Source organism: Amphiprion ocellaris, chromosome 5, assembly GCF_022539595.1.
Source record: "Amphiprion ocellaris isolate individual 3 ecotype Okinawa chromosome 5, ASM2253959v1, whole genome shotgun sequence".
Lineage (NCBI taxonomy): Eukaryota > Metazoa > Chordata > Actinopteri > Pomacentridae > Amphiprion > Amphiprion ocellaris.
Window position 1 is genome coordinate 22,550,360 of NC_072770.1, and position 11,339 is coordinate 22,561,698.

Consider the following 11,339-nt stretch of genomic DNA (forward strand, 5'->3'; position numbering starts at 1 on the left):
CAGTTTCCACACTTAAAAAAGCATTAGGCTCCATACAGATGAACATCTACATGTTCCTTTAATTCAACATATTAAGAATACATAACTGTGTCCATGAACGCAGCTCAGCTACAGAAGAACCACACACCTTGAACCTATCATTGTCTACACATGACCTTCAGGTTACAACTTGCTTTAAGCCTGGTTAGGCAATGTATACATTTGTGAACTGGGTTTTGTAGGTTCTCGGTATTATCAAACAAGGTATACAACATGTGGGGAAGAGTGTTAAGTTCCATAGCCAAAACTGCTTTGTCCTCTCATACAGTGGCAATTACAATATGGATCAACAAAGTGCACACACACTCTCACTGATAATGTATACATCCGAATGTCCAAAAAAACACTGCATACATTGCTTCTTTACCCAAAAAATCTTGATAGACCATTCATGTGGATTTTCAACACACTGTCACTTGCTTCTAATTTGGCTGCATCTCTTCACTGAGTTTAATTATTTTCAGCAAGTTGTCCATAAATAGTCCATTAAAACCGGACAACCACCGGCAGTCTTCTCTGTGCCGCTGGGAGCCAGATGAGGTTTGTAGAAGGTTCAGACTGACCAATCCCTGGTCTTAAAGTTCCAGCGCTTTGATCAAATACACCAGACATCACACATTTTCTTGATTTTGTACAGTCACCCAACTGATGCGAGGTTAAGCTGATTTAGGCTCACTGTATTCGAAGTGCTGCGTCTGTCAAAATTGAACCTCATGAGGAATGTTTTTTGCACTTCTTAGAAGTGACAAACTCAGTAATTCAGTAACACTATTTCTTTAACATAAAATTTTAAATATGTACACAAGTACATGTTTTCTATCCATGCGACCATGTTGGAGCAACACAGTGAATCTGATTAGCATAGGTCCTCTGGTCCTCAAGTCAATTCAGCATTTGGTTTCAAAAAGATAATTCACACATCCTAAAGACGCCCATAATTCAATATATAATCAAAATTTCAAGTGTTAGTCAGAATATTAAGCCCAATGTCTTAGAATATTAACAAAATCATATGTATATATAATGCACTTGAGGAAGGCATTGTTTTTTTTTTTTTTTTTTAAACTCACAATCCGTAATAACAGCACAGTCTGGGTGAAGAATGTAGCTGAGCTATAGTCCAACTGGAGACCCTGATTGAAAAGATTGTGTGGGACAATGAGACACAAAGGAAACAGATCACATCAGACCTTAATGGTTTTACATTTGGAACCAAAATGAGATTTTATGTGAAAGATGGAAAAAAAGAAGACCAATGATTAATGCTCAGCAGCGGCGCCAAGTCTGTCCTGATGATGGCCATTTTGGTGTTTTAAAATGATATAAATAGCATGCGAGTGAGATGTGTGGTTGGCTCATGATTGATTACTGGCTAAACACAGAAACATCTAAATGTCCATGACTTGGAGTTAGTAGTGTGTTATTACTCTAGGCAGCCTGTTTTGGCATTTGACTACACACCCTGATGCTAAAGCTGAGGTTATTTCAGGATTAATTTGTGTCACGTGAATACAGGTTGATAGTATTTGATAATAGCTATCACAGGTTGATAAGTTTGCATAGACCCTTGAAACCCCAACCGTCACCATCAAAATTACATATCTTAAATGATTAAACTACCACTCAGAGCAGCATACCCAATTTCACCCTTTGTACCGGTTTTGGTAGTTATAACAAAGCACAATAAAAAGCTGTAATAGTTCACATGATACGGTTACATTCAGTTATACTTGGTTACTTGTAATATTAAAAACTTTGTGGCACATAGAATGCTTATTTTTCTATTAGGTTTTTTGTGAATCTCTTTATAGAATTGTATCATGCCACCACTACAGCAAACACTAAAAAGTGTTGTTTAAAATCTATGCGTGTTTAATAAAAAGGTCAACTATGCCTGCTTTTACAGCATCACAATACACAGCAATAAACTCATAGACTTTATTCAAAGAAGTACAAAGAGTGAAATGGGGTATGTTCCAGAGACTTACAAAATATTTGTCTGAGAGGAGACATATCCACATGTAAACATATGCTGTGTTTGTGGTTTTGCTCATTTCTCCAACAGCTAAAAAAAAGATAAAAGCATAAAACACTGTAGGAGCATACAGTCCTTGGAGAGCGGAGAGGGGATGGGTAGTTGGGCTGGCGTCCTTCATGCGTTCACGCCGTTTTCTTTAGCTGGCAATTTTCTCAATTTCATCCAGATCGTCTGTGTCTAGTTTTTCAATTTTTTTATCTGTAGAAGGAGAGATTATAGATTATAGGAGGTTTCATTTAGGGGAGATGACATTTGGCTGATTACTGTAAGCCACCATCTCCCTAAAGGTTTTAACCAGATCTACACTTGACCAAAAATAGATGTAATAAATGCTGCCTTTAAACTTGATCCTATGGGAGTATTTAAAAAAAGACACGTATGATTCTGTTGTCAGACTTACTGAAATGCTCTTGGATCCTGTTGAGGATGTTCATGCTCATCTTGCTGTCCACCATGTTGATGGCCAATCCCCTTTTCCCAAATCGACCTGTGCGTCCAATCCTGTGCAGGTAAGTCTCGTTGTCGGGATTTCCATCCTTGTCGACTGGCAAGTCAAAGTTGATCACCACAGAAACCTGCTCTACATCAATACCTGAATGTAAAACAAGCAGTAAAAAAGACTGAATATTACAAGGAAACAACGCACATCAGCAGTACAGTGATGTTTGAATTTCACACACTTAATCTGAACTTCAATTCTATGTCAAAAATACTGAATTTGAATGGCAAGATATTACATGTAGGCATTTATATCCCAGCTTTCACTTATGATAAGTTTAGAGGTTTATATGTAGGACAATTGTATTACTCTTCCATTTCCCAGTAAATTTTAGCTCCTTTCAAAATGTACCTCAAACAGAGCAGTTTGCAATTAACACTAACAGTGTTGTTTTAGCTCTGTATTTGTGTATTTATATTTAATAATAATTTACATACCAAACCAATGAACCAGGCTGAAACTAACTCTTTATATACACACACACACACACACACACACACACACACACACACACACACACACACACACACACACACACACACACACACACACACACACACACACACACACACAAACACACACACACACACACACACACACACACACACAAGGGCTACAATACCTATGAAGACCTAATATGAATGTAAATCCTCCCCCCAAATACAGTAGGTTGGAGTAGAGGCAAAGCAATAAAAACTCATACCGCTCTGTAATATTTTGACTATAGTTTGAGAGATTGATTATCGGATCCAATATTCTGCATCTTTCTGATTATCAGTAATATTATATTTTAGTTTGATAGTATTCTAAATTTTAACATTAGGTTTTTCATTTTTACTACAAATGTATCGTGGTTGCAAATATCACTTGCTGGAAGACTTGTCCTGGATTAATGCTTAATAAATGTTATCGCTAGCAGTCCTGGCAAAACTTTATCAGTCGCTGTACTTGTGTACATCCATAAGATCCATGTTTTTTAAAAAAAAATTTCTTTCTGATCCATATATACAGATGTTGCCCCAGATTTGTGAAATTATCATTCTCAAGTGTAAAGCTGTGAATAAATATGGAGAGAATGCACTTTCTGCACGCAATAGCTTAATAAAGGTCACATGATGCGAACTCATTTTACCATTACTCATTCATTACCTCGAGCGCACACATTTGTGGTGACCAGGACCTTCTCTTTTCCGTCTCTGAAGCGTTCAATGACAGCAGCCCTCTGCTCCACCTGCATTTCCCCACTGAGCAGTGCTACCTGGTGGCCTTCTCTGGACAGCTCTCCTGCCAGCCAGCCTGCAGTCTTCCTTGTCTGGATTACACAGAAGGAAAGGTGTGCTGTAGCTACTTCACCAGAATGCTAGGTGATTGTTTATATGTATGTAACAATTTATCATATGTGAAAAAATAACTTGTTAACAGTCATCTATTTACAGGAAGAATCACAGTGTAATTACACCTTGGCAGAAGCTTGTAGGTGCTATGACACAGTGACTATTCCAGTAAGTTAGCCAATATTGCCAAGTTGTTCTTTCACTTCCAGATTACGGAGAAAAGGCTCAGCAACAAATACTGTAGAATGACAAGTTCTGATGAAAGGAATTTGCCAGGTGAATATGAGAGGCATTGTTTTTAATACAGGTCTTGTGTGAACTGAATGAACTCACATGGCAGAAGATCATGGCCTGGGCGATGGTGATGGCTCCGTAGATGTTACAGAGAGCTTGGAACTTCTCCTCCTTGCAGTTGCACAGCACATAGTACTGTTTGATAGTATCCAGCGTCTCCTCTTCTCTCTTCAACTTGATGATGTTGGGATCTGGCACAATGCGCTGAGCAAAGTTCCACACTGACTCTTCAAATGTGGCTGAGAACAGCAACATCTGGCAGTTTTTAGGAAGCATCCTGGGCGGCAGAGAGGTCAGGGGTGCAAGGTTAGCAACTTTAAAAATGCATTAATCTAGACAGAGGTAAAAGGTGTCAATTTTTTAAAAATTAGACTAACCTCTGGATACGGATACTCTGGTCCTGGTGACCCTGTGTGGCAATCATGACGTCGGCCTCATCCAGCACAAACACTTTCACCTTCTTGGGGTCTATGAACTTGAATTTACCACACCAGTCCAGCATGGTACCAGGTGTCCCAATAACTATCTGTTCCTGTAGTTTCATACCCCGCTGCACTGGAACAGACACAAGGAATGAGATGAACACACAAGGCTATCAATAGGAACAGTTCAATCTATGATAGTACAGATGTTGCAAAGAAGAAAGCAGAGAAATCTCACATTTATTTCCTCTAATGGCGTAGACTAGTTGGACCTCTGGATAATGTTTACCCATCTGCTCGATCACCTTACCAGTCTGAAGTGCCAGTTCATAAGTGGGGGACACACACAGGCACTGATAGAGACGGGCAAAGAGAGAAAACGGAATTTAGGAAAACGTCAATGCAATCGCCTGTCAGTTTAAGTTGGCAGCACCAAATAATTATTGAGAGAAACAAAAGGACACAGAGAGAATGCAAGAGGAGTATTTAAGATTTTGTCTAAAGCAAGTGACATGTATCAATTCAGAACCTTTCAATTTAATATACCAAGAATACTGAGGAAAGTAAAGGCCAACCTGGGGATATTTGTTGTTAGGGTCTACGTGGCTGAGCATGGCGAGGACAAAGGCAGCTGTTTTTCCTGTTCCTGACTGTGACTGAGCGATCAGATTCTGTGGACTACAGAAAAAAGGAGATTAGTTTGCAGGTACAGGCTGTGAATAAGTGTTTGATTTTAGCACTATAGATGACAGGTGGAGAACTAATTTATTTTAGTTATTAAGTTATTCAGTAACTTCTCGGTGTGAGGGATTTCAGTGAATCTAGAAACACAACAGCTTGCTAGAAGTCTCCACAAGATGTACAGAAATTGTAAGGTATACTCACGGTTCAGCCAGCATCATAGGTAAGGCAGTTTCCTGGATTTTGGATGGCCGATTGAAACCCATACCGTACACTCCCTGAAGCAGCTGTGGTTTGCTGCAAGGAGAAGGAAAAAGGTAAATGTCCTATCTTGGGCAAAGTTTTTTTGTTTACAGATTTTCTGAGATCACCTGCTCACTTTTTTTTGTAAACTTATTTTGGTGTCTGTGTGCACACTTCATAAACGACCTATTACACGAACTAATAGAAAGCACAATCCTGCTGCAGGTAAGGTTAAAGTTTTGGTAGGAATGCTTTCCAGCTACATACATGTGTCACTGAAGGTGGAGTCTGCATTTCTGTAGAGAGACTGTTGATATCTAGCTATCCAGCATGAGCCAGGTTTGCTGAGCTTCTTGCTTCCACTGCACCCTTATGAATGTGCACAGGAAGAGCTAAAACAGTGTGATGACCACTTTTTGTTCCCCTTTAACAGAGCCAAAAGAATGGACAGCAAAGACATATACACTGAATTTGACAAAAATATCAGATTAGAACTGCATACTCCACAATTAATGGTGTAACATGATTCCCATTTTACTGTAGGGTAAGAGGAAAAATAGGAAAATAGATTCACTCACAGTCGCAATTCTTCAAATGACTTGACAGAGTAGAGCGGGGAGTTGGGATCCTTCTGAAGAACTTCCACTTGATTTGTTGTATTGACAAGATTATTTCGGATCAACTTGTTTAACAGTGACTGCGCCGCTTTGTCCTCTGAAACAAGTGATGTGGCGAAGCCTCTTACAACACATGAAACAACCAGCCATTCTAATATATCTGCCTGATACAGAATTATGACATATTACAGGTTAATGAATATTTTTTTAAAGAATGTAAACAATATATTGCTCACCTTTGTCATCGTCATCTGTAGACTTGCCGCCTTCTCCAGCTTCTGACTTTGCAGCTCCACTGCTGGAGTCCGTTGCGTTTGCAGTCGTACCTGCAATAAATGATAGGAATATAAACTATTTTGCGCTTACTGATTTCTGAATATTGCATCCTAACCCCACTTCAGCTGCATGCACTCACCATTTTCCTCTGGTTTCTCTTTTATTTGAAGGCTGCCGATCTGTAAATGATAACATCATAACATTTTGTTATTTGTCTTAGAGGGAATAAAGCCGGGCTCGGTCATGGTCATTTCTTGGTCAGTGCAGCTACTCTGGAGCCTCTTGCATCATTTGCCTGCTAGCCTGCTAACCGCTAAAGCTAGTAGATCAGTGAGCACGCAGCATGTCAGCTCCAGCTAACTGAAACTTAGCTCTGACGCCAAGCCGGTAGTTTCGATTTACAAGCTAACGAAACTGAACGGAGACGGGCGGCCACGGGAGCCAGTTTAACCACTGACAGCACCCTCGCCGAACACTTCAAACAGTCCAAATCGAAAATGGACACATAATTTTCATTTACACTGTGGCACAGCAGGCCAAAGCATCCTCTAAACATGCTAACAACAGGTTAGCTCGTGTTGCGTAAGTTAATGCTCACCGATTCCGCCGCTGCTTCCTGCTCGTCCACTGCCTGCGCCCAGGAGTCCGTAGCCATTGTGGGTCAGTTTCTTCTGTAATTAATATACTCGTGATAAGTCAACTAGGAACAATAGCTCAGACTGTAGGGTCAATAATGAGAAAATAACTATTTTCCACAATGGCGTGCCGAACCCGATTCTGGACAACTGTGCAACCGTTTACGTGTCCCGGGAGAATCCAAGTGCCGGTAAATAATAGTTCCCACCTCTAGGTAGTTCCTACCCAGAAAACAGAAAGTCTCAGCAATGACTGGCTTTTGGATAAAAAAAAAAACAAAAAAAACAAACAAAAAAAAAAAACATAAGTATGTGCCATTTCAGAAACTTATCTTTGTCCATTTTGCTAAATATTAGCAGACTGGACGGAAAATCTGTAGAAACACTGTACTGCTGAGCCTGTGGAGGGAGCCAAACTGCCCTGTATAGACTGCTGATAAATAATGTATATGCCTGACTGTGGAATAGAAAAATCTGACCACACACACACACACACACACACACACACACACACACACACACACACACACACACACACACACACACACACACACACACACACACACACACACACACACACACACACACACACACACACAACAAATATACTGCAGCTCTTTTTATTTATAAGCCAAGCAAGAGCAAGAGGCTGGGCAGTTCACCTGCTCTTAAATGTTACTTCAGAAGGTCTCTGGTTATTCAAAGCACCATCGCCAGCTGAAGCACCTCTTTATTCAGAGGATGGTTCTTCACATACTTTATGTAATTCTGCAAAGTCCTAAATCTTATTCATTCCTATTACATTTATATGGTTTTGTGATAGGTAACAGCACAACATTACAGCTGTAATTCTTTTCATAACTGATTAATCATTTAATCTATAAAACATCAGAAAACAGTGAGAAATGTCAATCAGAAGTTCTCAAATCCCAAGCTGGCTTCTTGTAATATGTTACTCTGCCTGAATAACAGTCCAGGACCCAAAATATTAAGTATATCAGAATGGAAGGGAGTCAGAAATGCTGCAAATTCTTACATTTCAAGAAATAGTTACTCTACGACATCTGTGAGAACAGTTTTTCTGTTTCAGTTGGGATCTTTATTTTTCTCAACATGGATACAGTTATATTACCAACCAGGTATCACAGATAACAGACCCTCGACCATCTGGGCTCCAATTCCCTTTGTAGAAATTAATTTGTTGAAATTGCGCACCTACATCTGTCTTATTTGGAAATATACACCAGTGATGCACTGGATAAATTATTTTAAACTGGAAGGTGCTTTAAGGATGCTCCACCATTTTTTAATTTATTTTTTTGCCTGGTCTTCAGGACAAAATCTAAATCAAATACCTGAAATATTTCAGTCAACATTATGCTTTTGTCTTGAATGTTCCTTAATCAGAATATAATCAAACCAGTGCAAGTTATGTATACTGTCACTAACTGGGAGATTTGGTGTTGGCTGCCTCACTCCCCCTAGAGGTTTACCCAGAGCACTGGAAGACCGCCACAGCACTTAGATGTGCTGAGATAAATTGATTGCATCCCTTAAAGTCAGACTGATGTTTAGTTTTACCACATTTTCAGTTCAGTACTGTAACCATGAAATACACATTTATATCAGGGAACCTTCTGTGAATTGGTAATGCAGTGTATGTTTCAGAAAAAGAAGACTTTTGCTTCAAAGTTCCCATCCAAGTAACTAATTTATTTTAAAATTGAAAATACCATTCCTCTCCTCTGATCTCATCTCCATGGATCAAACTGAGTCGGGGTCATTATCGACAGCCTCATCAGAATAATGAGGGAGGAAATCCTAGATAGATAGATAGATAGATAGATAGATAGATAGATAGATAGATAGATAGATAGATAGATAGATAGATAGATAGATAGATAGATAGATAGATAGATAGATAGATAGATAGATAGATAGATAGATAGATAGATAGATAGATAGATAGATAGATACCGCAGGAGTGTGAATGAACTGCTGTGATGCAACCCCTGTATCATCATCATTAAAGGGTAACAAGCAGTCCTGAGTCAGAGAAGCTGGATTCCATGATACAACAAACTCCATTTGAAAGTGTAAATCATTGCAGTTTTTAAACAGCATGTTATTTCAGCTGTTTTCTAAATTAGAATTTTATTTTTCCAGTGCATTTTTCTAGTATAGCTAAGTCTGCTTTTAATTGATTTATTTCAGTTTTTTTTTTGACTGTTCTAAAATGTAAACCTTATTCTTATGCTTATTTCTCTTCCTGTCCCTGTGCTTGAAATGTGCTACATGAATGCTGCATTCTTGCTTTAATGTGATTTTGAGGTTTCCTTATTTTGATGGTAGATAGAAGAGAGATGGCAGGAAATGAAATAGGAAAAAGACATGGTTGGCGTTGTGACCCACTGTTAGTTATAGCTTCATAGTAGATAATAAGAGTAAGATCAGTTGTGTCATTTAACTCAAACTTTCCCTATTTTTAAGTGCTCAAGAAAGCACTGATAATTCTACATTTGGTCGAGTTAGATACACTTTTCAGCCATACCCTTTGTTGCACAATTAGGCACTGCAGCATAGTTATCCCAGTTTGGTGCTTTAGTGGAAAGTAGGTTATCAACCAGAGTTGGCCTCCACTAAGGACCATGCAGGAGCACTCGGGGTCACCTCTGGAGCAGGACTGCTGTGGCTGGCTGCTCCTTAATTGAATTCAGAATTGATTTCACAAATTTCTCCTGCTCCATTGGGACCGACAGATAGATAGACGATGACAGTGGCTTTGGACTGTGCTGAAGGAGATTACATTGAACTCGGTTCTGTTGTCATGCAACGCCTGCCCCGTGTGTGCGTCAGTTCAAGTTTGTCTGCGTACATGTGTGTGTGTGTGTTCATGCGTTAGTGGGTGTGTGTCAGCGTGCTGGAGAGGATGCAGCGAGCCTCTTAGATCGTCAGTTTGGAGACAAATTTGTCAAAGGCTTGAAAGAGCAGAGTTTATTGTTGCCTCCAATCAGCTGCCTTGCCGTAGGTAACCATGGCAACTGAAAGAGTAAAAGTAAGGTTTGAGGTCTCCAGAGAATTTGGAAGAGACACAGAGAAGGACTTTGTATTGCCACATAAGGACTCATTTCAAGCGCTGAATATGACAGAAAGGATATCAAAGTAGAGTGGTCACAGGGTGAACAATCTGAAGAAAATGAACACGCAGCCCACGAATACATAATGTAAGATCACTTAAACACTCCTCCATGCTTATACATTTACAGGCTGTTAGTGTTTGTGTAGGCAGTTTATATACGCACTTACATTCTCCATAAATTTAGACAGGAACACTTCAGCACTCACACTCACACCTTGAACTTGTGTCCTCAGGTAAAAGGATGATCAGTCTTCAGTAAAAATTTGAAACATGATGCAATAAATAGCAAAAAACATTTTTAAATGAGAATTTAACGAGAAAAAGAAGGTAGAGGAGAAAAAACAAGTATTCATGAGAGACATTTAAACTCTATAGTAATTTTTAGTACTTCTCTTTCAGTCTATCAAATAAAGAACATGAGTTGTTCATAACTGAGATGTGTTTGACCACCACATCTTGGAAAAATTGGACATTATATTGATGATGATGATTGCTTATGATGGAAGGCTCTTAAGTAATAAAAAGACTTAAGCTCACTTTTTCAGATTACATGGACAATGCATGAACATAAAAATGTTTTGCATACTGCACTGGTCTACATATTTGCCTACTTTCTTTAGGAAAATGCAAAGTATCAGGAATACAGCAATAATTCATTTTTATTTGTAACCTAAATGTCACCTACTGGGGGTCGTTGTTTCTATAATCATGTGTCATGTAATCCCATGTGGGATTGTCCATTTCAATGATGACACAAAAATAAAAAATTGATTCAGTTCATTCAATCATTCATGCATCGCCTCAAGGAGGTTCTGAACTGTGAAAGGGTGAACAAGCGATTCAGCAGCAGTCAGATGTTCCCTCAGCTTTGGAAGCAAATACTAAAGTGTTGGATAGTGTCAAATTAGAATTATTTGACAATTTATTTCCATTCTGAAGGTGCGTCATCATAACATTTCTTGGGCAGTGAGATTGGCTGACTACGACAGATGTGATATAAGATAACGATGAACCCAACTGCAGACTGAAGAGGCAGTAACAGTGTGGTAACATGGCAAATTTACAGCAAAACAGAAGGCTATTCTTGCAATAAGGGCTACAATCCATGCAGACAGAAGGCAA

General features: G+C 39.1%; 1 protein-coding gene across 1 annotated transcript; it reads right to left on the reverse strand.

The window, feature by feature from the left end:
• Nucleotides 1-33: 33 nt before the first annotated feature.
• ddx19b (DEAD-box helicase 19b) lies at nt 34-7,250 on the reverse strand. Its single transcript, XM_023297997.3, has 12 exons — nt 7,042-7,250; nt 6,583-6,622; nt 6,404-6,493; nt 6,129-6,264; nt 5,512-5,604; nt 5,202-5,304; nt 4,865-4,979; nt 4,582-4,759; nt 4,244-4,481; nt 3,726-3,888; nt 2,478-2,669; nt 34-2,275 (listed from the first exon to the last, which is right to left on the reverse strand). The coding sequence occupies exons 1-12, from the start codon at nt 7,096-7,098 to the stop codon at nt 2,214-2,216; spliced, it is 1,467 nt and encodes a 488-aa protein (XP_023153765.1). The 5' UTR covers nt 7,099-7,250; the 3' UTR covers nt 34-2,213.
• Nucleotides 7,251-11,339: the final 4,089 nt, after the last annotated feature.

Coding starts and splice junctions, on each gene's coding strand:
- ddx19b (XM_023297997.3), bottom strand. CDS start 7,098: ATGGCTACGGACTCCTGGGCGCAGGCAGTGGACGAGCAGGAAGCAGCG. Junction 5,605..6,128: donor TCATTTGAAGAATTGCGACT/GTGAGTGAATCT, acceptor TTCTCCTTGCAG/CAAACCACAGCTGCTTCAGG. Junction 4,760..4,864: donor CGCCATTAGAGGAAATAAAT/GTGAGATTTCTC, acceptor TGTCTGTTCCAG/TGCAGCGGGGTATGAAACTA.